This window comes from Cucurbita pepo, chromosome LG13 (assembly GCF_002806865.2).
Source record: "Cucurbita pepo subsp. pepo cultivar mu-cu-16 chromosome LG13, ASM280686v2, whole genome shotgun sequence".
Classification (NCBI taxonomy): domain Eukaryota; kingdom Viridiplantae; phylum Streptophyta; class Magnoliopsida; order Cucurbitales; family Cucurbitaceae; genus Cucurbita; species Cucurbita pepo.
The window spans coordinates 1,734,029-1,761,853 of NC_036650.1; the positions used below are offsets into that span (position 1 = coordinate 1,734,029).

Sequence of the window (27,825 nt, forward strand, 5' to 3'; positions counted from 1 at the left end):
TTTTTTTAAAAAATGATTATCAAACCGACCCAAATAGGTGCAAGTCTTTCCTACCCGTACCATATTGTATGATTCTTTATTAAAATTTCTTCCAACTATAACTTATAACAATATCAATATCACGTCACAAAAACATCAAACCTAATTTCATCTGAAATATTCTCAATAAAATAAATGAAACTCGAAAGCATATTCTAATGTTTAAAACATTGACATCATTGTAGAAAACAACCTTTCTCACTCTTATTATCCTCGTTTCGATTATAAAAAGAACCAAACACAAACCGACAACAACGTTGAACATTAAACTAAGCATCAAACTGAAAATAACAATAATTTTAAAGAACAGAATTTCGTGGGTAATCTTTCATGTGCTCCAAGAGCCACACTCAAAATCAGAAAAATAAAAAGGATGATTTAAAAAAGTCAAAGATTTGACCACTGCAAACCAATGGGTTTCATTGATTTTGGCCCCTAAGAGACCAACAAAATTAAATTAAATAAGAGCCAAGGAACCTCATGGACAGAAGATTGCCACTTGTGCTTACGTTACTTGTCCATGGGCTTCCCTTAAAACGTCATTTCATTTTAGTCTCTATACAATATTTTAACCGTTATTAAAACGGTGAACCAAAATAATATTTTAACCTTAGTTTAATATATCTCTTTTGAAATTATGATAGCCACGCACGTTAACAAATAAGATTTGTTTAGCATGCACATACGATATCATTGGCTAGTTGTAACAGTTCAAACCCACCGCTAGCAGATATTGTTCTCTTTGAGTTTTCTCCTTATAAGGGGAGGTTTCCACACTCTTATAAGAATGTTTCGTTCTTCTCTCCAACCGATGTGGGATCTCACAATCCATCTTCTTTCGAGTTCTTAGTGTCCTTGCTGATACTCGTTTCCCTCTCCAATCGATGTGAGATCTCACAGATGATAAGCTTCTAACTTTTGCCTCTAAATTTAAATTATATACAAGCAAACGTGGAATGGATGTAAATTCTACTTATCAAATTTAATTTTTATTTGTTTTATATAATTTTATCGTTATGACGTGTCATCGTAGCATCTTTACTATATATATATCATAAACAATGATTAATCGAAAGTCAAAATAACACTAAATTAATAGATTTTTGTATTAAATTAGATGAATGATGGAATTAAAGACGGGATTATAATGTTAATTATTGATTTAAAATGGAAAAAAAGTGGATTCCTAAATAAAAAAATAGCAATGATTGAAGATTAATAAATGAGTTCATAAAGAAAGGAGTTTGAAGGGAGGGATAAGGAGTCATGTCTAGACATGATTTGAAGGTGTTGTGCTGGAAATGGGCAACTTAATTAGAGCTGGATTAGGCATGGGGTAAGGGTTTACCTAAGTTTTTATTTATTTTTTATTCATTTATTTATACAAAAAACATGGAATGTAGGGAACCCTAATTTTTTAAGAACAATGCTGATTATGAGAGAGATTGTTCCTCCAAATCTGACGTGGAACGATCCGTGTTCATATATCTTCATTAGTAGTAAGATACTGTCTACGAACGTAAGCTCACAAAACTTTACTTTTATGATTGAACTACCAGAAAACAACGTGCATGATATGAACCAAATGACATCAATCATACAATATACTTCAATGAAGATGTGAAGAAAAATTACTTTAAATTGTAACCCACCTAAAATTTATAACATGAAACTTCATTCTTCTTTTAACGTGGCATGAATTGAAATATCTTTTGATAATTTCAACAATATTTTTTTTCACATCTTCATTGAAACATATTGTATGATTGATGTCTCTGAGTTCATATCATGTTGTTAGTATAATTATTAGCTTCTAATTCTTTTAAGCCTTTCATAACTATCATATTCTTAAGATCGTACTAATTAGAATATGATATCGACTTCATTTATATACCCGTCCTTTACGTCACTAATATAAATAATAAACCTTCTAACTTTGTGTAAAAGACTTATTTACTCATTTAAACAAATTTTTTTTAAAATATTTAGAAATATCAATCAATATCAACCTTTTTCATAAAGTTGAGATTTATATTTTCGTGAACATCAACCTTTTGAAGCTTTAGGTCATAGTTTTACTAGCTAAATCAAAATGAATATGGTCGGTTAAAATATTTGATCATAGTAGGTTCAAATTATCACTATTACATGTCATATCATACTTAAAACCTCGATCGAATATCTAATATTTACGATGAATTATGCTAATATTTTTGAAAATTTACTCTTATCCAAATCAAAAAAATCATATAAGTATTTATAATACAAATCATATATGCTAATATTTTTATAATATAGTATATGGTAGGAAGCAAGATTATTATTAACACATGCAATTGTATACGCAAGTATTTTAATTTGTAGCCACCAGAATCTATAGAGTAATGTTTTTTTAGGGCAAAGCTGAGTATGAGAGAGATTATTATTATATAATATGGTTGTAATGTGTGACGTTTGATAAATATATACAAAATTCCTTTGTTTCTTTCTGCTCGTGAAGAATAGAGAGTGTCGGGATATAATTCTGTATTTTTTTTGTTTAATTAAATTGAAATGTTGACTTTATTATATGTATTATAATCTATATGTAAATTTAAAAACAAAACTTTAATTAATGATGCTTAAATGATGGTCTCGATCATCACACACTTGTAATTTTCTATCTTAAACCCAACGATTATCTTCTTCATATATAAATTAAAAATATAATCTAATAAATTTTCGTGCAATGTTTCTCAATAAATAAATATGTTGAAATAATAAGATAAATTACTATGATAAAAATAATATGTGTTCTCTTTAAAAAATAAATGAAAAAGATAATGTCTTTGTATTTGCATTATAAATATATCATACCTATGTTTGTCTTTACTCACATGCGTTCGAAATTCCTATGTTTGAGCTAGAGAGTGATTTTTAATTCTTTTAAGTCTTTGTTAGTTATTCTATCATCAAAGTACTCTCATTCATATGTAATTTTTGTTCATTCATGTACCTCTCATTTACTTGAGTGTTACGAAAACATTGATCACTGTATTCATCTTTTTTTTTTTTTTTATAAAAAAAAGCATTGTTTTCTCCAATTTACACTAAATTAATAGCGTTTGTAATGAACAAAACTGCTGGTGTCCACCAAAAGTTGTATAACTCATAAATTGCATATAATCTATATCTTGTATATTGATTTTATACATTTTTTATAAAGATCAATTTCAAATGTGGCCTATTAGCTCAGTTGGTTAGAGCGTCGTGCTAATAACGCGAAGGTGGTCGCAGGTTCGAAACCTGCATGGGCCATAATTCTCAAAATAATGTATTTTTTATTATTTTCTCAGGGAAAAAAGATTAAATTTACTACAATTCAGTAAAACAAATATGGCCTATTAGCTCAGTTGGTTAGAGCGTCGTGCTAATAACGCGAAGGTCGCAGGTTCGAAACCTGCATGGGCCATTTATTTCTTGATTTTCTCAGGAACAAACAGTAAAATTATTTAATTTAGCGTAACACCAAACATGGCCCATTAGCTCAGTTGGTTAGAGCGTCGTGCTAATAACGCGAAGGTCGCAGGTTCGAAACCTGCATGGGCCATTTATTTTCAAAACAATATATTCTTTATTATTTTAGGGGCAAAACCGTAAACTTACTTTAATTTAGTGTATTTTCTCCTGGGGTTCGTGAACTGCAGTCTGTGGACTGCTTTCATATGATACGATAAGGTTTTGGTGTGCTTGAGAAAGAGCCCATTGGGCTAAAACTATATCAATGACTATACTATAAAGATTAAGTCCAAATAATGGTGCAATCAATTTGTGATTTAATTGCTATTTTCGTAATCATAACTTATTCCTTCCACCGATTTAATTCTCAACATTATGCCTTAAATAGGATTCGAACCTCTATACTCTTTAGCACAAAATTTTGAGTCTTGCATGTCTACCATTTCACCACCAAAGCATCTTGAAAGTGAATCATAGCGAGACTAGTAACTTGAGCATATGTCGTCTAACAATAACCAACATGAATTTGAGTTGGCTGACTCACTCCGTGTTGAAAGAGGGTGCCACACAATCGCTTATAAACGTACCAAAAAAGTGCAAGTGTGATACCAAGCACCACACTAGTGTTCGGTCACCTCTTGTCCAAACCAATAAATTTATTATTGAACCACGTGCATCTGTTGCAATAATAATAAAAGCGAAATTGGAAATGTATGGAAATATAAACGATTACTAATAAAAATTATAAAAAAATGTAAAAACAATAATACTTGGTATCTGTCAAGAAAATAATAGTATTTGGTAACTATTTCATTAAGCAACCATTGACTTAATTCACATAAATTAAACGACGTGGTTTTTCCAAGGATATAACAAATTAAAATACAAATAATAAAATATTAATTTTATGGAATCTCATTTGAAAAAAAAAAAAAAAAATCTTTTCATGCCATATTATTTGTCGAACACTGCCACGTGCACAGTTATTATTCGACCTCATAATTTCTTCTCACATGTCACATGCTACATTTTTAAATAATTTAATTAATCTCCATTTGATAGTTTAAGCTATTAATACTAATAATAACTAGCTAATTATCGATCATAATTTAATGACAGCTATTTTCTTATAATTAATATATATATATATATATATGTACTGATTTTCCACAATAATTAAATTAAAATATCCCATTATTATTGAAGGATTAACATGTCAATAAAGCAATAGATGTCGTGGAAATTAAATTATTGGGTTAGTCTTAAAGAACATGGTATATATGTCATATTTATTTGTGCTACGATTCAATAATATAAATAATTATAAATTTATATTCTAAAATAATTAAAGTAGTAATCACGTCTTTAATATAATATTATATCCCATTATTTGTTATGATTTTTGTAATTTAATTTAATAAATCTTTAAATTTTTATTTTTATATTTCACATATTCAACATTAAATAAAATTAATAAATTTATTATACATAAAATTAAATTTATTTTCTATACCATTCTAAACTTTCGACTTTGTATTTAATGGTCGATTGTAACAGCCTAAGTCCACCGCTAGCAGATATTGTACTCTTTGAGCTTTCCCTCTTGAGCTTCTCCTCAAGGTTTAAAAATGCGTTTGTTAGGGAGAACTTTTCATATCCTTATAAGGAATGTTTCGTTCTTCTCTTCAACCGATGTGAGATCTCACAATCCACCCCCTTCGGGGCCTAATGTCCTCTCTGACACATCGCTCGGTGTTTAGCTCTAATACTATTTGTAATAACACAAGGCCACTGTTAGCTACTATTTGGGCTTTTCATTCTAGGCTTCCTCTCAAGATTTTAAAATGTGTCGGTTAGGGATAGGTTTCCACGAAATGTTTTGTTCCCCTCTCCAACCGATGTGGGATCTTACATCGACTGAGGCCACTTTGCTATGAGTTATATCTTCTCAAAATTAACAGTAATACTTCCTCGGTTGTAACATGTTTGAGAAAAACCACCAATTCTCGCAAAATTCACACATAGAAAACTTAACATACACTTGATTTTCTTTGAGGGTTCTTAGGATTTTTTTTTTTTGCAAATGTTCCTCGTGCTCCTCTTTTGTCCTTGAATACTCTGTTCTTCGAGTCCATGAACATTATTGGTGCATTCACAAGGCCAAAGAACATCACATTGAACTCATAATGTTCGTACCTCATCTAGAATGTTGAAGCTGCATTACGCACTTCATTTTGAAATGTAATATTTTATGGATCGCAGTGTTATTCAATGATTTGCATTATTTGAAAATTCTATGTGAATCATTTTTTTACGAGTCAAAATTAATCTTTGTTCCTTGTACGTCATTACCCAAAAGGTTAGCTTTTACTATGGGAAATTAGTACACCAAATTATAATATTACGTTATTTTAATTGTTATATATGTTTCGTAAATTGGAATCTTGAATTGAATCTTTTGAGCTAGGTGGCAAATTTAAATAACATCCATTAATCGACCAGATTCTATAACAAAATCATACAATTTAAAGTTTATAGGTATAAGTGTAACTAAGGTTTAAAATGACGAGATTAACAATAATGTAAAAACCTTAATTTTACAAAATACCGATGAAAATATCAATAAAATTTCATATTAATTTGTACCATGACCAAGTAGAAATATTGATGAAAATATCGACCACAAAAATTTAATACCCTAGACATAGATATATATTTTTGAAAAGGTAAAAAGATTGAAAGACCTCATTGGTAGAGATGTCAACGAGGTGGGGTGGAGACCGAGAAAACCTTTCCTACCATTTATATCATTCTCCATTCTCGCAAAGTTACACATTTACTTTTGCTTGGATAGGGGTGGGGATTCACCACGAGAAACTGATAGGGATTCGGTTCTCTGCAAGTAATTTTTTCCGTTTATTATTAATTAAAAAAAAACTATTTTAATATTTTTATTTTTCAATATAATCCTTAATTAAAAAAAAATCTTAATAAATCAAATATCCTATTATAATTTTTAAGAATTCAAAATTTAATATTTTAAAATAAAATAACTAAAATAATATTGAAATCTCTAATTTTTGTTATGATCCATCTCAAACTTCAAAATTTTAAGCTTAGGTCGGTTCATATTCTACGACATCTAACTATAAAATCGAATAGAGAAGAAATAACATAGTAGAAAAAACACCCATTTTCATTTCCAAACCCTCTTATTATATACCAAATCACTTCTAGACCTATGAACCTATGAATTTTAAAAACAATAACCCATTTTCATTTTGTTTCATATCACCCAAAATCTGGATCTAAGTCAACATTTCATGTTCGTTATGAGCCCAAAGATTGAGGGAACAATAAAAGGAAAATTATGGGTCCCCATCTTAGGAAGTGTCCAAAATTAAGTCTGCCAGCTAAAATGCATATCACACACATGAATGATGGAGTTATCATTATATTTTATTTATCATTCAGCTTCCGTAAGCCCTATAAAAACCCTAACCCATCTCCATTTCTCCCACACCAATCTCTCACCTCACAATTACCTTATCTTTTGGTTTACATTCAGTTCAAAACAATGGCTTCCAAAGCTACTGCCTCTCTCGCCTTCCTCCTCGCTCTCAATCTTTTCTTCTTCTCCCTCGTCTCGGCCTGCGGCGACTGCTACCCTAACCCCACACCTTCCCCTGAGAATGGAAAATGCCCTAAAGACACTCTTAAGCTAGGAGTTTGTGCCAAATTGCTCGGCGGTCTGGTCGATGCAACCATCGGCAAGCCACCGGTGACTCCCTGCTGCAGTCTGATCAATGGCCTAGTTGATCTTGAAGCTGCGGTGTGTCTTTGCACTGCCCTTAAAGCCAATGTGTTAGGAAAGGACCTCAACATCCCCATCTCCCTCAGCTTGCTTCTCAATGCCTGCGGCAAGAAAGTTCCCAATGGATTCCAGTGCTAATTTACCATCTTTCTTGCTTCAATTATTATTCAATATTCGTTAATGTCTTAAAATAATTACAATTGTAGCTCGCTTCTTTGTTTTGCTTCATGTTTTTTACTTGTGTTTGAAGGTCAATAAGTTCACCTATTGGTGATTTGCTTAGTGATCGATGTTTTAATATATTAAAATGAAAGAATTTATTATTTCTATCTTCTTTTCCTAATGCTTCCACCAAAATTTTGTTCAACTTCTTCCGATGAGGAAATTCAAAATGACCAACTCTATCGATACAGACACCCCATGCAATTTTACGATATTTTTTATATATGGTTGTGTCCAATTGTCTTACAATATCTATCGACTTGGTTAGTTCGACGATGATCGTCCATATCATCGTATATCCTTTCGAAATTCGCCTATGATGAAACTATTACTATATTTTCCTGTTTCCAATCTAGAATATTTAGGGGTTGTAACATCTCTATCGTCCTTAAGTCGTCATAACTCATCAAACACGTGCCACATGAATTCTTACTTGTTGACACATTAATAATTTCCTAACATTTTACAATAGTTTGCTTCCCCGCTTCCTTGGTAAGATGTCATCATTATACTCCCTTAAATTGTTGCACTTCTTATTACCAACCATATGCACTCCTAAGCGTTGTGGTTGTATAGCGTCTTTTCCTTGAGGGATAACCCCATGGTACATGTTTTCTTTTTGTACCGAGGACCTTGATTCGAAGGTTATTGTCCCCTAGACACTCTTCCTAGGAGATTTATAGGGTCCTATGGTCATTGAACAACTCAATTCTAACCTATGCCCTAGGTTTTATGCGTTCCCTGTGACAGAGCCTAATACCTACATCTAAAACTTCATGTGCTCCCTACAACATCGTCTGAATATCTACAACAGAGCCTAATACCTACATAGTCTGTGTCATACCATGTTGCATTGCACATAAGGAGGTCTTTAGGGTATCTTGAGTTCTAACTTAGGAGTTCTTTGGTAAGTCTTGAGGCACAACCATGACAAGATTCTTAACATGTAAGTTCTAATCCATATGAGTCATAAACAATTCTGTAACCTACATAATTTTTTCATAAACGTCTATATTTCATAAGCATCTTGTCACCTAATATTCAGGCAAACCTTGATTTCTTATAAATAGTGTTTGGGTAGTTCCATCTTTTTCTTCATGGGTGGTGCCCAAACATGTTCTAATTCTCTCGTGAGGTCTCACATGATTACCCTTAAGCTCATAAATAAGTCTCATATAAAGTTTCATAACATTTGAAGTCTTTTTAGGTTGTTGAAACATCTCAGAATTTTTACCGGGGTATTTTGATCATTTACCACTTCAGATCTTGGTTTGAGTTCTTAACTTATTCTAATAACTTCAAACCTTGCCTAATCCATTTAAACCATGAAATAAAACTCCTAAAAATTTTCTGCTATTTAGAGACTACTCGAGTTAAAAACTAGTGGTGTGTAATTATAGAGAAATTTTGGTCATTTTACACCTATCATTGGTTTAGCCCCTCAACGTAATACAATAACCACAAATTTCATGCATAACCCTACCGTGTTATATTAAGCCTTCTATTAACATTTCATGAGTAGGGTAGTCCATTTTAGTGGGTTATTTTAAATTCACTTGCATTCTCAGCCAATTGTCCGGTTTAGGTCTTTGACTTTCAGTTATTGTCTTAATTTTTCCATAGTTCTTTCACCATCTCGTAAATTTCACACCTGAAATTGACTCGGATTCGACTTTAAACTCACAATTAGAATCCGTCAAGGAGATTCCTTCATTTCATTAGCTTGTAAAATTTTCCTTTGGCAAGCTCAAATCACTGTTCCCCTGGTCCTAACAACACCGTGATTTCATAGTTACATATGTCGTAGTGATATAATTTTTCTTTGACACTATCACTCTCGATGTAACGACCCTAAATTTCCACATACTCAGAGTCGCTACTAACGTCTCATGCTCATTTATAATGCGAAATATAACTCTTACATGAACATAATTGATAACGTAAACTTAAAAAAAAATGTTTAAAACAACTTCTTCTCTGGAAAACACAGCCATGGTCTTATCTGTTTAAATATGAAATACTGAAATGTATAGAAAACAAAAACAAATACAAAATAATTTAAAACAATGAAATGAAAATCAACCTATTCTAACTTAAGACTAGAAATTTAAATATGAATCTACCCTATGCAGATGCCACAGTCTTTGCTCGTGATGCCGCCATCCTCCGTACAAGTGTGCCTTGCTTTTACCTGAAAAATGATGTGGCACACGGCCTGAGTATTTCAAAGAATACTCAGTAAGTGGGCCCACTATAGGGGCCATGCAAATGCAAACACATGCAATCATGATTTAGGGACCTATCTCTAATCATCTTAGGGGTGGCCTCCAGTCTCGGACAAATTGGATGTGTAGTACTTCCCTACACACGACTCACACGTGCGAGTGTGAATCCCCAGGGGGCTCGCACACCCCCTGGACCCTCTGGTCAAGCTAATATGTAGCGAGGTCCAGAGGTCAGCGGAACCCCATAGTGTCATGCGCCTCATGAACACCCTCATCTGTGTGCATTCGCACTTATGCGCATTCGCGCTCATCATATGGTGCGCGTCCGCACTCATCATCTCTAGGGGAAGTAGCCCTATGCTTATGAACATACAATATGCATGAGGTCCCTCTAAATCCATCATAATGTCTCTTCTGACACAACCCTTTAGTCTCATCTCTTTGTTACTCTAGGTAACACATACTCGTGGATATTTAGATTAATATCATTTTCACGATCTTAGGGTTGTGTCCTATGTCGATCTAACGACATGATGCAATATGACACTCATCATCATAGCATGCTCAATATGGAAAACATCATCATAGCATGCTCAATATGGAAAACATCATCATATTAGGGTAAACGTCACGCAATCATCATACTCATCATATTGCCACAAAGTGCATCAAACATATCAAGTACGACATTCATCAAAATATATATATATTGAGCACATCATCAAGTATCGTAACCCGCAAATCATCATAACTCATACATCATCATAACTCATATATCGCATCGTACGACATAGTTCATACATCATTGTAACTCATACAATTTTTAGCCTATCCTATAGTAAGGCCACTTACCTGGTTGGCCTTAGCCGAAGTATTCCCTAATTTATTTAACGTAAGCTCCCGTTCCTCGAGAACTACACCAAATGTTGCCAAGGTTTCTTTCTATCGCATCGTTCGTCACATTTTTTTTAGTATTTCACATTTTAATGAATAATCAAACTAATAGTGTCAAATACGGCTCTAAACGGCCTCAATAAAAATCGAATTCCACGTTTTCATTGTTTCTAAATTATATAGGATGATAATAAAACTTAAATTAAAGATATGTCAATATTATTAATATTTCAAGCGGCTTGGATAATTCAACCTTTAATGTTATATTTATAGATACAAATATATAATAATTTCTCATATCTTCCATTTTCCTTCTCTCACTTTATTTCTTTTCTATGTTATATTTTAATTTGGTTCACCGTACTTGCCATCTGAACAGTATTCGCAAATTTCAAACCGTTCTAATTTTCTTTTCTTTTCTAAAATCTTCCCTTTTGTTTTGTTTTTTTTTCTTTTTGTCTTTTCTTTTACTTCTATTTTTTTTTTTTTTTGAAGGAGTTGAATTCTACCTCCCTATCTAATTATTTTAAGCAATTTAAATCTAATTCTTTTAATCCTTCCTTTAATCCGTCTCTTTACCGGAGTTTAATTCTATAATTCTTTTAAGTAGTTTTTCACGGGAGTTAACGATATCTAAATCCCTTTTGTTTTGTTTTGTTTTTTTTTTTCTTTTTTTCTTTTCTTTTACTTCTATTTTTTTTTTTTTTAAGGAGTTGAATTCTACCTCCTATCTAATTATTTTAAGCAATTTAAATCTAATTCTTTTAATCCTTCCTTTAATCCGTCTCTTTACCGGAGTTTAATTCTATAATTCTTTTAAGTAGTTTTTCACGGGAGTTAACGATATCTAAATCCCTTTTGTTTTGTTTTGTTTTTTTTTTTCTTTTTTTCTTTTCTTTTACTTCTATTTTTTTTTTTTTGAAGGAGTTGAATTCTACCTCCTATCTAATTATTTTAAGCAATTTAAATCTAATTCTTTTAATCCTTCCTTTAATCCGTCTCTTTACCGGAGTTTAATTCTATAATTCTTTTAAGTAGTTTTTCACCGGAGTTAACCATATCTAAATCATTTAATTCTCTAAATAGTTTAATTTTGTTCCGCAGTTTAATTATATTCCAAATTTTGTTTGCCTTTACTATTTCCAAATCCAATCTTCCTCTCTATCCATGTATTGTTTCTTTTTTTTTTAATTATTTGATCTGTTTTCCCAATCTTCCTCTCTTTATCCGTTTTTTTTTTCTCTTTTCATCCTGTTTTCAAATCTTCTTTTATTTATTTATTTATTATTATTATTATTTTTTTATATTTGAATAGGTTTTCCAAATCTTCCTTTTCCCTATATTCCTATCTTTCTTATCTATCTATTTTTTTCTGACCAATTTTAATGAACTCGATAGATAATTTCTAATTCAGATCATTACAACAGATAATTTCTAAATTTCTAACTCACATCTAAATAATTGCTGATATCTTTCCTTAAAAATAAAAAAAAAAATTTGACTACTAACCTTTTTCAGATGACATCTCTCTTCCTTTTATCTGCCTACCATCTTTCCACCTTCCTTCTCAATCTCTCCATTCTAACATCTCTCCATCATTATTGTCTAACCATCTCTCCATTAACTATCTCTCCATTATCTTTGTGTTTCTGTTTTGTTCGTTGGATTATTGATACTGGATGAGGGAGTATTTTAGGGGAGGGAGGAGAGATTTAAGGAGGGGTGGTCAATTTTTTTTTCTTTATTTTGTTATTTTTATTTTAATATATAAAGCCTCGGGGCCTTACACTCCATATCTATAGTAGTCTATAAGTTCTAATTGTCTACCAAGCCTTCTTGGTCGTTTCATTTGAAACAATTTATAAGTACATGAGAGTACATCCTTTTTCGTGTTTCTAGTCACAACACTACATTGTTTTTCTAGATTTCAAGACATTTGATTGAAACATTCTAACATTCCTCAATAAAATCATTTTAATGCGCATACTAGTGTTTAATAGCTTATTAACCTCCTTTCGTGAGACTATATATCTTCACCATTACAATAAAAACCTTACTAAATCTAAACATGTTCTAAATCATTGATACATTATGTAGTACTCACATTTCAAGCATAGTAAATCAACATATGTACATTATTTACTATCTTTCATAAGGCATACCTGACAGTGACAAAGGGTCGCTGCAAGGCCATGGAAGCATTCAGGGCCTACATTGTAGGGTAATTTAGAAAATCTATAAGCCTAGAGCTTTGATACTAACTTTAGCAACCCTATTTTTTATAATAAAATGGAGAAGCCACTCCATGTATGACATGCCTAATATTTGCACAAAAGTTCGTAAAAATATTTCATAACGATGCCATAGACTTAAACGTTCATACTAAATTCATTTAAAAATATTGTTATCAACAACATAGCGGAAAAACACATCACATGAATTAAATAAACTAAAACAACACCCCATTTCCCAACTCCTAGATCCGTGCCAACTCGCAAGCCACTCTGATCTGCATGATCGACCTGTGATCGAGCTGTGGCTGGCTCAACTTGGCGCGCTCTAGCATCTCTGATTGGTGCATTTGGCTCGATTTGTCTATTTTGAGCCCCCTTTGACATCTTTGGATCCTTTCCTACCATTTTTACTCTATTGGGAGCCAATTTTGACGTTTTTAGAGGATTGGTTACTTACTTTGGATACCACAAACTAACCTTGGTTCTTCCACCATGTTTTGTCCTCACACACATATTTCTTAAAAAAAAATCATAGAATATCACACAACATAAAATTACTCTAAGAAAAACATGCTTAATTTTGTATATCCCAGGATTGAGTCATCTAAAAGAAATATTCACCTTATTAATATATATAGTAACTTTTAAACTTTAAGCCTTTCTTAGCCATCCTATATTTAAACATCACTTTTTTTTTTTTAATGTGATCCTAGTTCATTTATGTACTCATTCTTTACAAAATTAAGTATATATCTCTCTAGCTTACAAATACACCCAATTCTAATATACATTAATTAATTTGATTAATTTTTGTAATTTTCATATATGATCTTATAATTTGGAATCTGGAATTGGATGTGAGAGCTAGGTGGCAAAGTATTAATTTATGTTTGTAATTGAAAACAAATATGTATATGGGAGAGTTGTGCATATGAAGTATTATACAATAACAACACAAAATATAATTCTAACAATCTCTATATATTCATATAATAGTATGACATGTGAAGCATCTCTATTTTCTTTATGAAACTGATCATATTATATGTTTTATTGTTTTTCATGTGGTATCGAATTTAAATATCATTGGCCCAATAGAGGTATGCCACACATCATAATTTAGTAAACATTGTTAATGGTAATCAATAAGCATCTATATCAAAATCATATCATTTAAAATGCCTAGATATAACCAAAGTTTAAAATATCGATGCTAATCTGAAAATTTAAATTTTATGTAAATGTAGATAAAAATGTTAAAAAAACATCGATGTGAACGAATATTTCTTTAAAAAACAAAAACAAAATCAAAATCAAAATTTCATTCAATGGANGAGAAGGTTCATTAATTCTTTTTGAAGAAAAAAAACACCATAACTAATATATGGACTAAATTTAATGGTTATTGCAATGACATGAACTCAAATAGAACAACGTCTATAGAATGGAGAAAAAAAATGCCATACAAGAAATTTGAACTATATTATTACCTCTTCAAATGCTAGGATTAAATAGAAAATTTAGAGATATGTATTAAATGCGGAGTTGGGTTCTTCAAAGAATTGCCTTGAATGAACTAGAGAATTACTATTTATGGAAGACGAAGTGGAGAGAAATTTCTTTGAGTTAGCTAAAAGGTTCTAAAGATAAGAATATATTACCCTTCCCGTCTTCACCGACACCTGTCCAATTCCCTCACATTTTACTATGAAGTATTTAATTTGATTTCTACAAAAAAAATAAATAAATAAATAAATGAACAATATTGCGAGTGAAAATTGATATAGAAAGCGAGGATAAAGATGGTCTCAAACATCTTGGAAATAAGAACGCGTTTACATTTTGCTCCAAATCACGGGAAATCTGGATGAAGTCAACATTTCAAGTTTGTTATGAGCCCAAAGATTAAGGGAAGAACAAGAGGAAAATTATGGGACCCCATCTCACCAAGTCTCCAAAATTAAGCTGTTTCCATAAACTTCTGAGCTCTTCAACTCTGCCAGCTAAAGTCCTTATCACACATCGATGATGGAGTTATCATTAATTTTTTTATGATTGTACGCCACTTTCAGCTTCCATAAGCCCTATAAAAACCCCAACCCGTCTCCAATTCTCCCACACCAACCTCTCACCTCACAGTTACCTTACTTTTGGCTTCCATTCAGTTCAAAACAATGGCTTCCAAAGCTACTGCCTCTCTCGCCTTACTCCTCGCTCTCAATCTTTTCTTCTTCTCCCTCGTCTCGGCCTGTGGTGACTGCTACCCTAACCCCACACCTTCCCCTGAGGATGGAAAATGCCCTAAAGACACTCTTAAACTAGGAGTTTGTGCCAAATTGCTCGGCGGTCTCGTCGATGCAACCATCGGCAAGCCACCCGTGACTCCCTGCTGCAGTCTGATCAATGGCCTAGTTGATCTTGAAGCTGCTGTGTGTCTTTGCACTGCCCTTAAAGCCAATGTGTTAGGAAAGGACCTCAACATCCCCATCTCCCTCAGCTTGCTTCTCAATGCCTGCGGCAAGAAAGTTCCCAATGGATTCCAGTGCTAATTTACCATCTTTCTTGCTTCAATTATTATTCAATATTCGTTAATGTTTTGAAATAATTACAATTGTAGCTCGCTTCTTTGTTTTGCTTCATGTTTTTTACTTGTGTTTGAAGGTCAATAAGTTCACCTATTGGTCATTTGCTTAGTGATCGATGTATTAATATGTTAAAATGAAAGAATTTATTATTTCTATCTATCGACTTGGTAAGTTCGACAATGATCGTCCATATCATTGTATATTCTTTCGAAATTCACATACGATCAAGTCCATTACTATATTTTCCTGCTTCCACTTTAGAATATTCCAGTGTTGTAACATCTTTGTCGTCCTTAAGTCGTCATAACTCATCTAGCACTTGCCACATGTTGACACATTATTAATTTCCTAACATCCTACAATAACTTCTCCCCTCTTCCTTTGTAAGATGTCACAATTATACTCCCTTAAATTGTTGCACTTCTTATTACCAACCATACGCACTCCTAAGCGTTGTGGTTGTCTATCGTCTTTTTTTTTTTAGGAACCCCATGGAACGTTTTTAAATTTTTTTTAATTTTTAATTTTTAATTTTTTAATTTTTTTTTTTTTTTTTTTTTTTTTTTTTTTTTTTNTTTTTTTTTTTTTTTTTTTTTTTTTTTTTTTTTTTTTTTTTTTTTTTTGTACCTAGGACCTTGGTTCGAAGACTATTGTCCCCTAGACACTCTTTCTAGGAGACTTATGGGGTTTTATAGTCATTGAACAACTCAATTCTAACCTATGCCCTATGTTTTATGCGTTCTCCGCAACAAAACCTAATACTTGCATCTAAAGCTTCATGCGCTCCCTACGACATCATCTGAATATGTATGCCCAAAGTTTCATGCATTTCGTGTGATGTAGTCTGTGTCATAAGACCATGTTCCACTGCACATCAGAAGGTATTTAGGGTATCTTGAGTTCTAACTCTAAGAATTCTTTGTTAAGTCTTATGAGTCATAAACAATTATGCTAACATGCATAAATTTTTCATAAACATCAATATTTTATAAGCATCTTGTCACCTAGAATTCATACAAACCCAATATTTCATAAGCATCTTGTCACTTAATATTCCTACAAACCTTGATTTCTTATAAAGAGTCTTTGAGAAAGTTTCATTATTTTTTTCAAAGTTTCATTATTTTCTTCAGGGTTGCTGCCCCAAACATGTTTTAATTCCCTCATGAGGTCTCACATGATTAGCCTTAAGTCGATAAATAAATCTCATATAAAGTTCCATAACATTTGAAGTCTTTTTAGGGTTGAAACATCTCAGAATTCTTACACGGTTATTTTAGTCATATACCACCTCAAATCTTGATTTGAGTTCTTAACATATTCTAATAGCCTTAAACCTTGAATAATCTCTTTAAGCCAAGAAATAAAGCTGTTGTAAAAATTTCTGTTATTTAGAGATCACTAACCAATGGTTTGTAACTATAGAGGCATTTTTGTCATTTTACACTTATCCTTGGTTTAGCCCTTAATATAAAACCATAACCACAAATTTCATGCATAACTTTGTGCTTTCAATTAAAATTTAATGAGAAGTTAAAGTCCATTTTAGTGGGTTATTTTAAAGTCATTGCATTATGCGTTTAGGTTGCTGACTCTCAATTCTTGTCTTAATTTTTCCATACTCTTTTAAATTATCTCGTAAATTTCACACCTGCAGCTGTCTCGAATTTGGTTTTGAATCTCGCAATTAGAGGTCGAGCCACAGAGATTTCTTTATTTCACTAGCTTGTAAAATTTTCCTTTGACAAGCCCAAATCACTCTTTCCCTTTTTCGTACCAACACCATGATTCCATAGTTACATATTTCATAGTGATAGATTTTTTCTATGACACTACCACTCTCGATATCAATAGTAGTCTATAGGTTTTTAGGGTCTATCAAGCCTACTTGATCAATTCATTTGAAGCAATTTATAGTACAAGTGGGTACATCCTTTTTCGATTCTCTAGTCACAACACTAAATTGTTTTTCTAATTTTGTAGACATCTGCCTCAAACATCTAACCTTCTTCAGCAAAATCATTTTAATGCATATACTAGTATTTAGTAGCTTATTAATCTCCTTTTGTGAGACTATATATCTTCACAATTATAGTAAAAATCTTACTAAATCTAAACATGTTCTAAATCATCAATACATTATGTAATATTTACAGTCATAGTAAATCAACATATATACATTATTTATTATCTTTCATAAGGCATACATGACGGTGACAAAGTGTCACGCAAGGCCATGAGCCTACGTTAGTCTACAAAATCTATAAACTTAGAATTTTGATACTATCTTTAACGACTTTCCGTGCATGTATGAAAGGCCTAATAAGTGAAAAAAAAAGTTAGTAAAACATTTCATGATAAATCCATAAACTTAAATGTTCATATTAAATTCATTTAAAATAATATTGTTATCAACCCATCACATGAATTTAAATAAACTAAAGCAATGCTCCATGACCCAACTCCCAGAGCTGTGCCAACCCGCAAGATGCTCTGACTCGCATGATCAACCCGTGTCCGAGCTGTGGCTGGCTCAACTCGGCGCACTCTAGCATCTCTGATCAGTGCCTTTGGCTCGGTTTGTCCCTTTTGAGCCCCTTTGACATCTTTGGATCATTTCCTACCATTTTTACTCTCTTGGGAGCCAATTTTGACGTATTTAGAAACCTAATTACTTATTTTTCATTTCAAAGAGTGAAAACTATTCCAAAAGCTAACATGAGTTCTTTCAATATATTTTGTCCTCGCACACATATTTTTTAAAATAACTCATAGGAGAATACAACATAAAATTACTCTAAACAAAACATGCTTAATTTTATAGTTCTCGTAGTTGAGTCATTGAAAAAGAAAATGCATCTTATCAATATATACAGTAACTTTTAAACTTTTTAAGCGTTTGTCAGCCGTCTTATGTTTGTTTAAAGATTCAAAAGTGATTCCATTTCATCTTATCATTTGGAATCTCCAATGGGATGTGAGAGCTAGGTGGCAAAGAATTAATTTATGTTTGTAATTGAAAACAAATATATACATGGGAGTGTTTTGCATATGAAGTATTATACAATAACAACAGAAAATATTATATATATAATAGTATGACATGTGAAGCATCTCTATTTTCTTTATAAAACTTGAACTATATTAAAAGTATATTATTTGTACACTTTCCACATCTATGTTACCATTGGTACTGTTGAACTGAGAAAAAAATGTCATACAAGAAATTTGAACTATATTATCACCTCTTCATATGATTAAATAGAAAATTTAGAGATATCTATTTAATATTTGAAGTTGGGTTCTTCCAAGAACTGTCTTAAATGAGGGAAAGAATCCCTGTTTAAACAAAAATGTAAGACAGATCGAAGAGAAATTTTTTTCTGTTAGCTAAAAGGGACAGAAAATGAAGAGTATATTACCCTCCCGTCTTTGCCGGACACCTTCTCAATTCCCTCCTTATATTTTATTTATGAACTAGTCGATTCCGTTTCTAAAAAAATAGAAAATAAATAAACATGTAAAAATTAAAATAGGAAGCGAGGATGAAGATAGTCTCAAACATCTCTAACCAAATCAATGGTGATACCCATGAGCTTAAGAATATTAGAAACAAGAACGCGTTTTCATTTGGTTCCATATCGCGGGAAATCTGGATGAAGTCAACATTTCAAGTTGGTTATGAGCCCAAAGATTGAGGAAACAAGAAAAGGAAAATTATGGGTCCCCATCTTAGGAAGTGTCCAAAATTAAGTCTGCCAGCTAAAATGCATATCACACATGAATGATGGAATGATGGAGTTATCATTATATTTTATTTATCATTCAGCTTCCGTAAGCCCTATAAAAACCCTAACCCATCTCCATTTCTTCCACACCAATCTCTCACCTCACAGTTACCTTACTTTTGGCTTCCATTCAGTTCAAAACAATGGCTTCCAAAGCTACTGCCTCTCTCGCCTTCCTCCTCGCTCTCAATCTTTTCTTCTTCTCCCTCGTCTCGGCCTGCGGTAACTGCTACCCTAACCCCACACCTTCCCCTGAGGATGGAAAATGCCCTAAAGACACTCTTAAACTAGGAGTTTGTGCCAAATTGCTCGGTGGTCTGGTCGATGCAACCATCGGCAAGCCACCCGTGACTCCCTGCTGCAGTCTGATCAATGGCCTAGTTGATCTTGAAGCTGCTGTGTGTCTTTGCACTGCCCTTAAAGCCAATGTGTTAGGAAAGGACCTCAACATCCCCATCTCCCTCAGCTTGCTTCTCAATGCCTGCGGCAAGAAAGTTCCCAATGGATTCCAGTGCTAATTTACCATCTTTCTTGCTTCAATTATTATTCAATATTCGTTAATGTTTTGAAATAATTACAATTGTAGCTCGCTTCTTTCTTTTGCTTCATGTCTTTTACTTGTGTTTGAAGGTCAATAAGTTCACCTAATGGTCATTTGCTTAGTGACTGATGTTTTAATATATTAAAATGAATGAATTTATTATTTCCATCTTCTTTCCGTAATTCTTCCATCAAAATTTTGTTTAACTTCTTCCAATGAGGAAATTCAAATGTATAAATATCTCAAATTTTACATACACATTGAATTTGTTTGTTAGTGGAGAGCAGTGTTAAAATTCAAGTACGTGACCCATGTTTTTTTTTAGAGATTGCACTAGAAATTAGATGTGAAGCATACGTTCTTATCCGATTCTATCGATCTAGACGCTCCATGCAATCTCACAATATCTTTTATATATGGTTGTGTTCAATTATCAATAATTTAGGTATGATTTTCTGAAACTTGATAAGTTTAACTATGATTGTCCATATCACCCTATATCCTTTCGAAGTTCACCTATGATGAAGTCCATTACTATATCCAGATATTGTAACATCTCTATCGTCTATAGGTCGTCATAATTCAACAAGCACTTGCCGCATGAGTTTTACTTGTTGAAAGATTAATAATTTCCTAACATCCTACAATAACTCGTATCAACCATGTGCACTCTAAAGTGCTGAGGTTTTCTAGCACTTTTCCTCGAGGGATAACTCTTTTGGTATTTTTTTTTTTTCTTTTTTTAACCAAGAACCTTGGTTTGAAGGTTATTGTCTCGTAGAAATTCTCCCTAGGAAACTTATGGGATCCTATGGTCATTGAACAACTCAGTTCTAACCTATGTCCTACGTTTTATGCGTTCATCGCAACAAAGCCTAATACCTGTATCTAAAGTTTCATGCGCTCCCTACGACATCGTTGGAATACCTACCCCCAAGGTTTCATGCATTTCATGTGATGTAGTCTGTGTCATAAGACCATTAACATGTAAGTTCAAATTCATGAGTCAAACAATTCCGCTAACATGCATAAATTTTTCATAGACATCAATATTTCATAAGCGTCTTTTCACCTAGTATTCATATAAACCTTGATTTCTTATAAACCGTCTTTGAGGTAGTTCCATCATTTTCCTCATGGTTTGTGCCCTAAACATGTTTTAATCCCCTCATGAGGTCTCACATGATTACCCTTAAGATCATAAATAAATCTCATATAAAGTTTCATAACCTTTGAAGTTTTTTTAGGAGGTTGAAACATCTCAGAATTCTTATAGGGTTATTTTAATTATTTACCACCTCAAATCTTGGTTTGAGTTCTTAGCATATTCCGATAGCTTTAAACCTTGAATAATCCCTTTAGACCAAGAAATAAAGCTCCTTGTAAAAATTTCTTCTATCTAGAGATCATTGAAGTAAAAGACAAGTGGTGGGTAACTATCCTTGGTTTAGTCCCTTAACATAATAAAATAACCACAAATTTCATGCATAACCTTATCAAGTTATATTAAGCCTTCTACTAAAATTTATGAGTTATTAAGCCTTCTACTAAAATTTACTGGGTAGCGAACTCCATTTTAGTGGGTTATTTTAAAGTCACTTGCATTTTCAGCAAATTGTTCGGTTTAAGTCCTTGACTTTCAGTTCTTGTCTTAATTTTTTCATAGTCCTTAACTATCTCGTAAATTTCACACCGAAAACTGTCTCGAATTTGGCTTTAAACTCATAATTAGAATCATTTAGGGAGATCTCTTCATTTCATTAGCATGTAAAAGTTTCCTTTGGCAAGCCCAAATCACTTTTCCCCTGATTTTTCCCCCTTCTCATTCTAACGTCGTGATTTCATAGTTACATACTTCGTTGTAGTAGAATTTTTCTTCGACGCTACCACTCTGATATCTATGGTAGTCTATAGGTTTTTATTGTCTACCAAGCCTACTTGATCATTTCATTAAAAGCAATTTATAAGTACATGTGGGTACATCCTTTTTCGTGTATCTAGTCATAACACTACATTGTTTTTCTATGTTCCGAGACATCTGACTCAAACATCTAACATTTTGAAGCAAAATCATTTTAATGCATATACTAGTGTTTAGTAGCTTATTGATCTCCTTTCGTGAGACTATATATCTTCACAATTATACTAAAAATCTTACTAAATGTAAACATGTTCTAAATTATCGATACATTATGCCGTACTCACATTTCAAGCATAGTAAATCAACATATATACATTATTTATTATCTTTCCTAAGGCATACTTGACAGTGAAATGCGTCACTGCAAGGCCATTGAAACATTTTGAGCGTAATATGTTACTCTACAAAATTTATAAGCCTAGAGTTTTGATACTAGCTTTAGCAACCCTATTTTTTATAATCCAATGGAGAAGCCACTGCATGCATAACAGGCCTAATATATGCAGAAAAGTTAGTAAAAATATTTCATAGCAATGCCATAGACTTAAACGTCCATATTCAATTCATTTAAAATAATATTATTATCAACAACATAGCAGAAAAACACATCACATGAATTTAAATAAACTAAAGCAACGCCCCATGAGCCAACTCCCAGTTGTTCCATGCCAACCCGCAAGCTGCTTTGACTCGCATGATCGACCCGTGATCGAGCTGTGGCTAGCTCAACTTGGCGCGCTCTAGCAGCTCTGATTGGTGCATTTGGCTCAATTTGTCTATTTTGAGCCCCTTTTGTATCTTTGGATAATTTTCTATCATTTTTATTCTTTTGGAGCCAATTTTGACGTTTTTAGAGGTCTGATTCACTTCAAAGAGTGAAAACTATCCCACAAGCTAACATGAGTTCTTTAAACATATTTTGTCCTCACACACATATTTCTTAAAAAAATTCATAGGATATCACACAACATAAAAATTACTCTAAACAAAACATGCTTAATTTTGTAGTTTCCATGATTACTTTTTAAACTTTTTAAGCCCGTCCTAGGCTAGAAGATCACTTTCATTCAATTCATTTATTAATTTGATTAATTTTTGTAATTTTCATATATGATCTTATAATTTGGAATCTTGAATTGAATGCGAGAGAGAGCTAGGTGGCGAAGTATTAATTTATGTTTGTAATTGAAAACAAATATGTATATGGGAGAGTTGTGCATATGAAGTATTATACAATAACAACACAAAATATCATTCTAACAATCTCTATATATTCATATTATTATATGACATGTGAAGCATCTCTATTTTCTTTATAAAACTAATCATATTATATGTTTACACATCGTGCAAAATTTAAATATCGTTTGTCCAATAGAAGTATGCCACACATCATAATTTAGTAAACATTTGTTCATAGTAATCGATAGAGATCTATCAAAATCATACAATTTAAAGTTTATTTTATTCCATATCACGAAAAATCTGGATGAAGTCAACCTTTCAAGTTAGTTATGTGCCCAAAGATTAAGGGAAGAAGAAAATGAAAATGATGGGTACCCATCTCAGGAAGTGTCCAAAATTAACTCCGTCAGTGCCAGCTAAAATGCATATCACACATGAATGATGGAGTTATCATTATATTTTTTTATTTATCATTCAGCTTCCATAAGCCCTATAAAAACCCTAACCCATCTCCATTTCTCCCACACCAATCTCTCACCTCACAATTACCTTACTTTTGGTTTCCATTCAGTTCAAAACAATGGCTTCCAAAGCTACTGCCTCTCTCGCCTTACTCCTCGCTCTCAATCTTTTCTTCTTCTCCCTCGTCTCGGCCTGCGGTGACTGCTACCCTAACCCCACACCTTCCCCTGAGGATGGAAAATGCCCTAAAGACACTCTTAAACTAGGAGTTTGTGCCAAATTGCTCGGCGGTCTCGTCGATGCAACCATCGGCAAGCCACCCGTGACTCCCTGCTGCAGTCTGATCAATGGCCTAGTTGATCTTGAAGCTGCTGTGTGTCTTTGCACTGCCCTTAAAGCCAATGTGTTAGGAAAGGACCTCAACATCCCCATCTCCCTCAGCTTGCTTCTCAATGCCTGCGGCAAGAAAGTTCCCAATGGATTCCAGTGCTAATTTACCATCTTTCTTGCTTCAATTATTATTCAATATTGGTTAATGTCTTAAAATAATTACAATTGTAGCTCGCTTCTTTGTTTTGCTTCATGTTTTTTACTTGTGTTTGAAGGTCAATAAGTTCACCTATTGGTGATCTGATTAGTGATTGATGTTCTAATATTATAAATTGAATGAATATATCGTTTATCTTTTCATATCTATATAAATTGGAACTTAAATTCATTAAAAGAAAAAACCCTACTAAAATATAAAATATAATTGAACGAAATGAGTTCATGCATCATAACATAATCATATCACAGTTATTAACTGATAACATAGCATAACTCACAACATTTATATAACTGATAACATAGCATATCTCACAACATGAGATAACATATATCAGAGCATACATATAACATATCACATGTTAAGCAATGAGAAAAGATGACGTGTGTGGGATAAAAAGGGTACACGTCGTTCATACGGCAAATAAGTCATCAAACCAAGTCAATGATAGAGCTACTTACTTAGTTGGCGTAGGTTAAAGTCATTAATTTATCCTTGGTGTTAGTTAGGATCTATTTCTTGAAATCGGTTTCAACCTATGTGAACCCACAAAATCAGATTAAGGCATAATAAACGACTTCATTCATCTAATGACATCAATTAAATCTTTGTTCGGCTAAAAAATAACTTAAATTGACCAAGCAGTGGTCATACTGACCTAAAATGCTTCTAATTCTAATAATATAAAAAGTGGCTCTAAGACGATCCAAGAGAGTAGGAAATGGATCTAAATGGCAAAAATCTAGTCCCAGTTAGGTAATCCAAGCCAAAGAAGCTGATAGGCAAGCTAAGCCGATGCTGGAAAAGGAAGCCGGTTGGAGGTCGAGGTGTGAGTCACGAGTTAGGGTGCTCATGTTGCGGGCTGGCATTTGGTTTTGAGCTATAGGAGGTAGGAGGTTGGGTTGTTGGGCGCTATTGAGTTTGGAGTGGCTGGTGGGTGTCTTGTGTAACGACCTTAATTTTCTACTAAATTAGAGTCGCTACCATATATATGACATAATTTTTTTACGCAGAAACATTCATTTAAAACAATTTCATAAAATGATGTCATGCATTTGCATAAAAGTCTTAAAATAGCACTAGAGAAATATTAAATTAAAATAAAATCAAGGAAAATATTAAAAAGAACAATGAACTATAATAACTATGACCTACAAAAATAAATGCAACTGCCCTATATAGGTTTCATACTCATTGATATGATGCGCCGTCAACCGCTTTACTTTTAAGTGAAATATAAGAATAGCACAAGGCTAGAGTATTTTAAGAAATACTCAGTAATTTACTTCACTATTCGAGTTAGGAAATGCAAACATGGGGAGCGTTCTCCAACCCTTGGCGACTAGATAGTCCTGTGGGCAAAGTTCGCTAGTTAACCTTCCATTAATGACGAGAACAGGCTAGTGCACATTATACTGTCTCCATCCGAGAGTGAGAGTTTTATGATGTAGCTGCTCAACCCAAGACACTGAATCACACTACTTAGTCAAATCAAGCTATCTCAGTCTAAGAACAAAAAAGTAATTCCCTCTAAGAATGAGATTTGTTACCAAAAAGACATGCAACTCCACGAATGAGTGAACACCTCCTCCATATCTAGAGGGAGCAGCTTAATTACAACTTGGAACTTCAAGGCATCCCACGTGCTTAGATAGTCTTGGAAACTAGGTCTTGAACTTTCTATACCCTAGAGTAAAGCTCGTGGATACCTACTAGGGTTAGGATGCAACGAAAGCCTACAAGTAGATTGGTTACGGAGTATTTTATTCTCACCAGTCTTTTCTCTCATTTTCAAATGTTTATAGGCAGCCGGTCGAGGTGGATGAAAGTTTTAGAGTTGTGCAGTCAGAGAATAATCGTTCCAGAGCATTATTTGGTTTCTACATTTCAAGTCATTTGTAATTTATCCAAAAGTAATTTCACTTTATAGTAAATTTGAATAACACCGTCTTATAATTAAATTTTTACTTTGTATTTGAATTTGACGTTGTATTTATTTCAATTTATATTTTATCAAATTTTAATCTTATATTTTATTTTACTTTTCCTTTTATTTGTTTTTAGTTTCCGTATTTTAATAGTTGTCCGAATTTCGAAATCTTGAAAATTAAATTAGTGTTACCCTAATTTATGCTTAATTGTTTTTTCATATTTTTCCACCTATTTGTCTACCACGTCGTGCCAAAGTTAAATAACATTCGCCCAATAGAGGTATGCCACATATCATAATCTAGAAAACATTTCTTCATCATCGATCAATTGAGATCTGTGAGATCCCATATCGATTGGAGAAGGGAACAAAATATTTTCTATAAATGTGTGGAAACATACATCTCCCTAGCAGACGTGTTTTAAAACTATGGAGCTGACGGTGATACGTAACGGGTCAAAACAGACATTATCTGCTAACGGTGAGCTTGAGCTATTACAAATGGTATCAGAGCTAGACATCGGGCGATGTGCTAGAGAGGATGCTAGTGTAACGATCTTAGATTTCTATTTAACCTAAAGTTGCTACTGTATACATAACGTACTCATTTGTGTGAAAATAATAATTTGGAACTTCGACATAAAACATTATCATGGACTTATGTATTCGAAAACGTATACAAAACGACATAATGAAATACTAAATAGAATAAATAAACATTAAAATTGCAAACACCCTATTCTAACCTGAGTCTAGGGATTAAATACAACTATCCTAACCATGTCATAGTCTTGACTTGCGTTGTCGTCATCCGTCGTATACAAAACTTCCCTTTCTTTCTGTTTTTCTTTTTTAGGGTGTCTTGCTTTTACGTGAAATAGAAGTAGCATATGCTTGAGTGTTTTAAGAAATACTCGGCAAGTGACCCTACTATTGGGGTTAGATGCAAACACATACAATCATAAATTGGACCTATCCTTTCAATCTGTATTTCCTTAGGCGACTATCCTAAGCAGATAATTGGATGTGTATTTACTATTCTATACATGGTCCACACATGCAAGTTTGGGCCCATCAGTTGGTTCGCACACCTCCTAAGCCCCTTTCCTAGTCAGGCTAGCATTCTCGGGAGATAATGTCGGACATCTATTAGGAATAGTGACCGTTGCAACATTATGATAAGACATAATGATCATTTTCTGCCTTGTAATGTATGCATTTGTACCATCATAAAAAGGAGATATTCCCTGATGCATGAACACACAAATGATGCATGACGTCCCAACATTTTCTTTCATTATCATGTAAGACAACCCCTTTCGTTTTCCTTCATACCATATCATTTTACAACATAGCCTTTAAGGCATGTATTGGGGTTGAGTATCGTATCATTCATATCATACATGGTCTTATGTCATATCATGCACATGACATATCCTCGACATATCATATGGTATCATGCACATATCATATCATAAAACATGTCACAACATGTACTATATCGACAAACATGTTACACCATAACATATATCGTATAATCAACACGTCACATTATAATACGTGTCATAACATTAACATAACATATCATAATCATATCATATCATAGTCATATCATTTCATAAACATATCTTAGTCATATCATTTTATAAATCTATCATAGTCATATCATTTCATACACATATCATAATCATATAAATTCATAAACATTTTACACATATCAAGTATCGTGAGATCCAACATCTGTTGGAGAGGGAAACAAAACATTACTTACAAGTGTGTGAAAAATCATGAGGCTGACTACATGTAGTGGGCCAAATTAGACCGTATTTGCTAGCAGTAGACTTGAGTTGTTATAGAATCTCCGACATATTTAATATTTTTAAATTTCATGAGCCTACACATACCCAAAATTCAATTATTTTATAATATAGACACATATT

At 32.9% G+C, this 27,825-nt stretch overlaps 4 protein-coding genes and 3 non-coding genes across 7 annotated transcripts; all 7 read left to right on the top strand.

Moving 5' to 3' along the window:
* The first annotated feature begins 3,259 nt into the window (after positions 1-3,259).
* On the top strand, positions 3,260-3,336 carry TRNAI-AAU. The gene has a single exon. It is a non-coding gene; the product is annotated as a tRNA-Ile (tRNA).
* An 80-nt stretch (positions 3,337-3,416) lies between these two features.
* Positions 3,417-3,490, top strand: TRNAI-AAU. The gene has a single exon. It is a non-coding gene; the product is annotated as a tRNA-Ile (tRNA).
* A 64-nt stretch (positions 3,491-3,554) lies between these two features.
* On the top strand, positions 3,555-3,628 carry TRNAI-AAU. The gene has a single exon. It is a non-coding gene; the product is annotated as a tRNA-Ile (tRNA).
* A 3,434-nt stretch (positions 3,629-7,062) lies between these two features.
* LOC111809082 (14 kDa proline-rich protein DC2.15-like) lies at positions 7,063-7,636 on the top strand. Its single transcript, XM_023695427.1, has one exon. The coding sequence runs from the start codon at positions 7,115-7,117 to the stop codon at positions 7,487-7,489; it is 375 nt and encodes a 124-aa protein (XP_023551195.1). The 5' UTR covers positions 7,063-7,114; the 3' UTR covers positions 7,490-7,636.
* Positions 7,637-15,049: 7,413 nt separating this feature from the next.
* LOC111809083 (14 kDa proline-rich protein DC2.15-like) lies at positions 15,050-15,487 on the top strand. Its single transcript, XM_023695428.1, has one exon. It carries the CDS (start codon positions 15,101-15,103, stop codon positions 15,473-15,475), a length of 375 nt encoding a protein of 124 aa, XP_023551196.1. The 5' UTR covers positions 15,050-15,100; the 3' UTR covers positions 15,476-15,487.
* Positions 15,488-19,411: 3,924 nt separating this feature from the next.
* On the top strand, positions 19,412-19,817 carry LOC111809193 (14 kDa proline-rich protein DC2.15-like). The gene has a single exon (XM_023695578.1). The coding sequence runs from the start codon at positions 19,443-19,445 to the stop codon at positions 19,815-19,817; it is 375 nt and encodes a 124-aa protein (XP_023551346.1). The 5' UTR covers positions 19,412-19,442.
* A 3,658-nt stretch (positions 19,818-23,475) lies between these two features.
* LOC111809090 (14 kDa proline-rich protein DC2.15-like) lies at positions 23,476-23,913 on the top strand. Its single transcript, XM_023695438.1, has one exon. The coding sequence runs from the start codon at positions 23,527-23,529 to the stop codon at positions 23,899-23,901; it is 375 nt and encodes a 124-aa protein (XP_023551206.1). The 5' UTR covers positions 23,476-23,526; the 3' UTR covers positions 23,902-23,913.
* Positions 23,914-27,825: the final 3,912 nt, after the last annotated feature.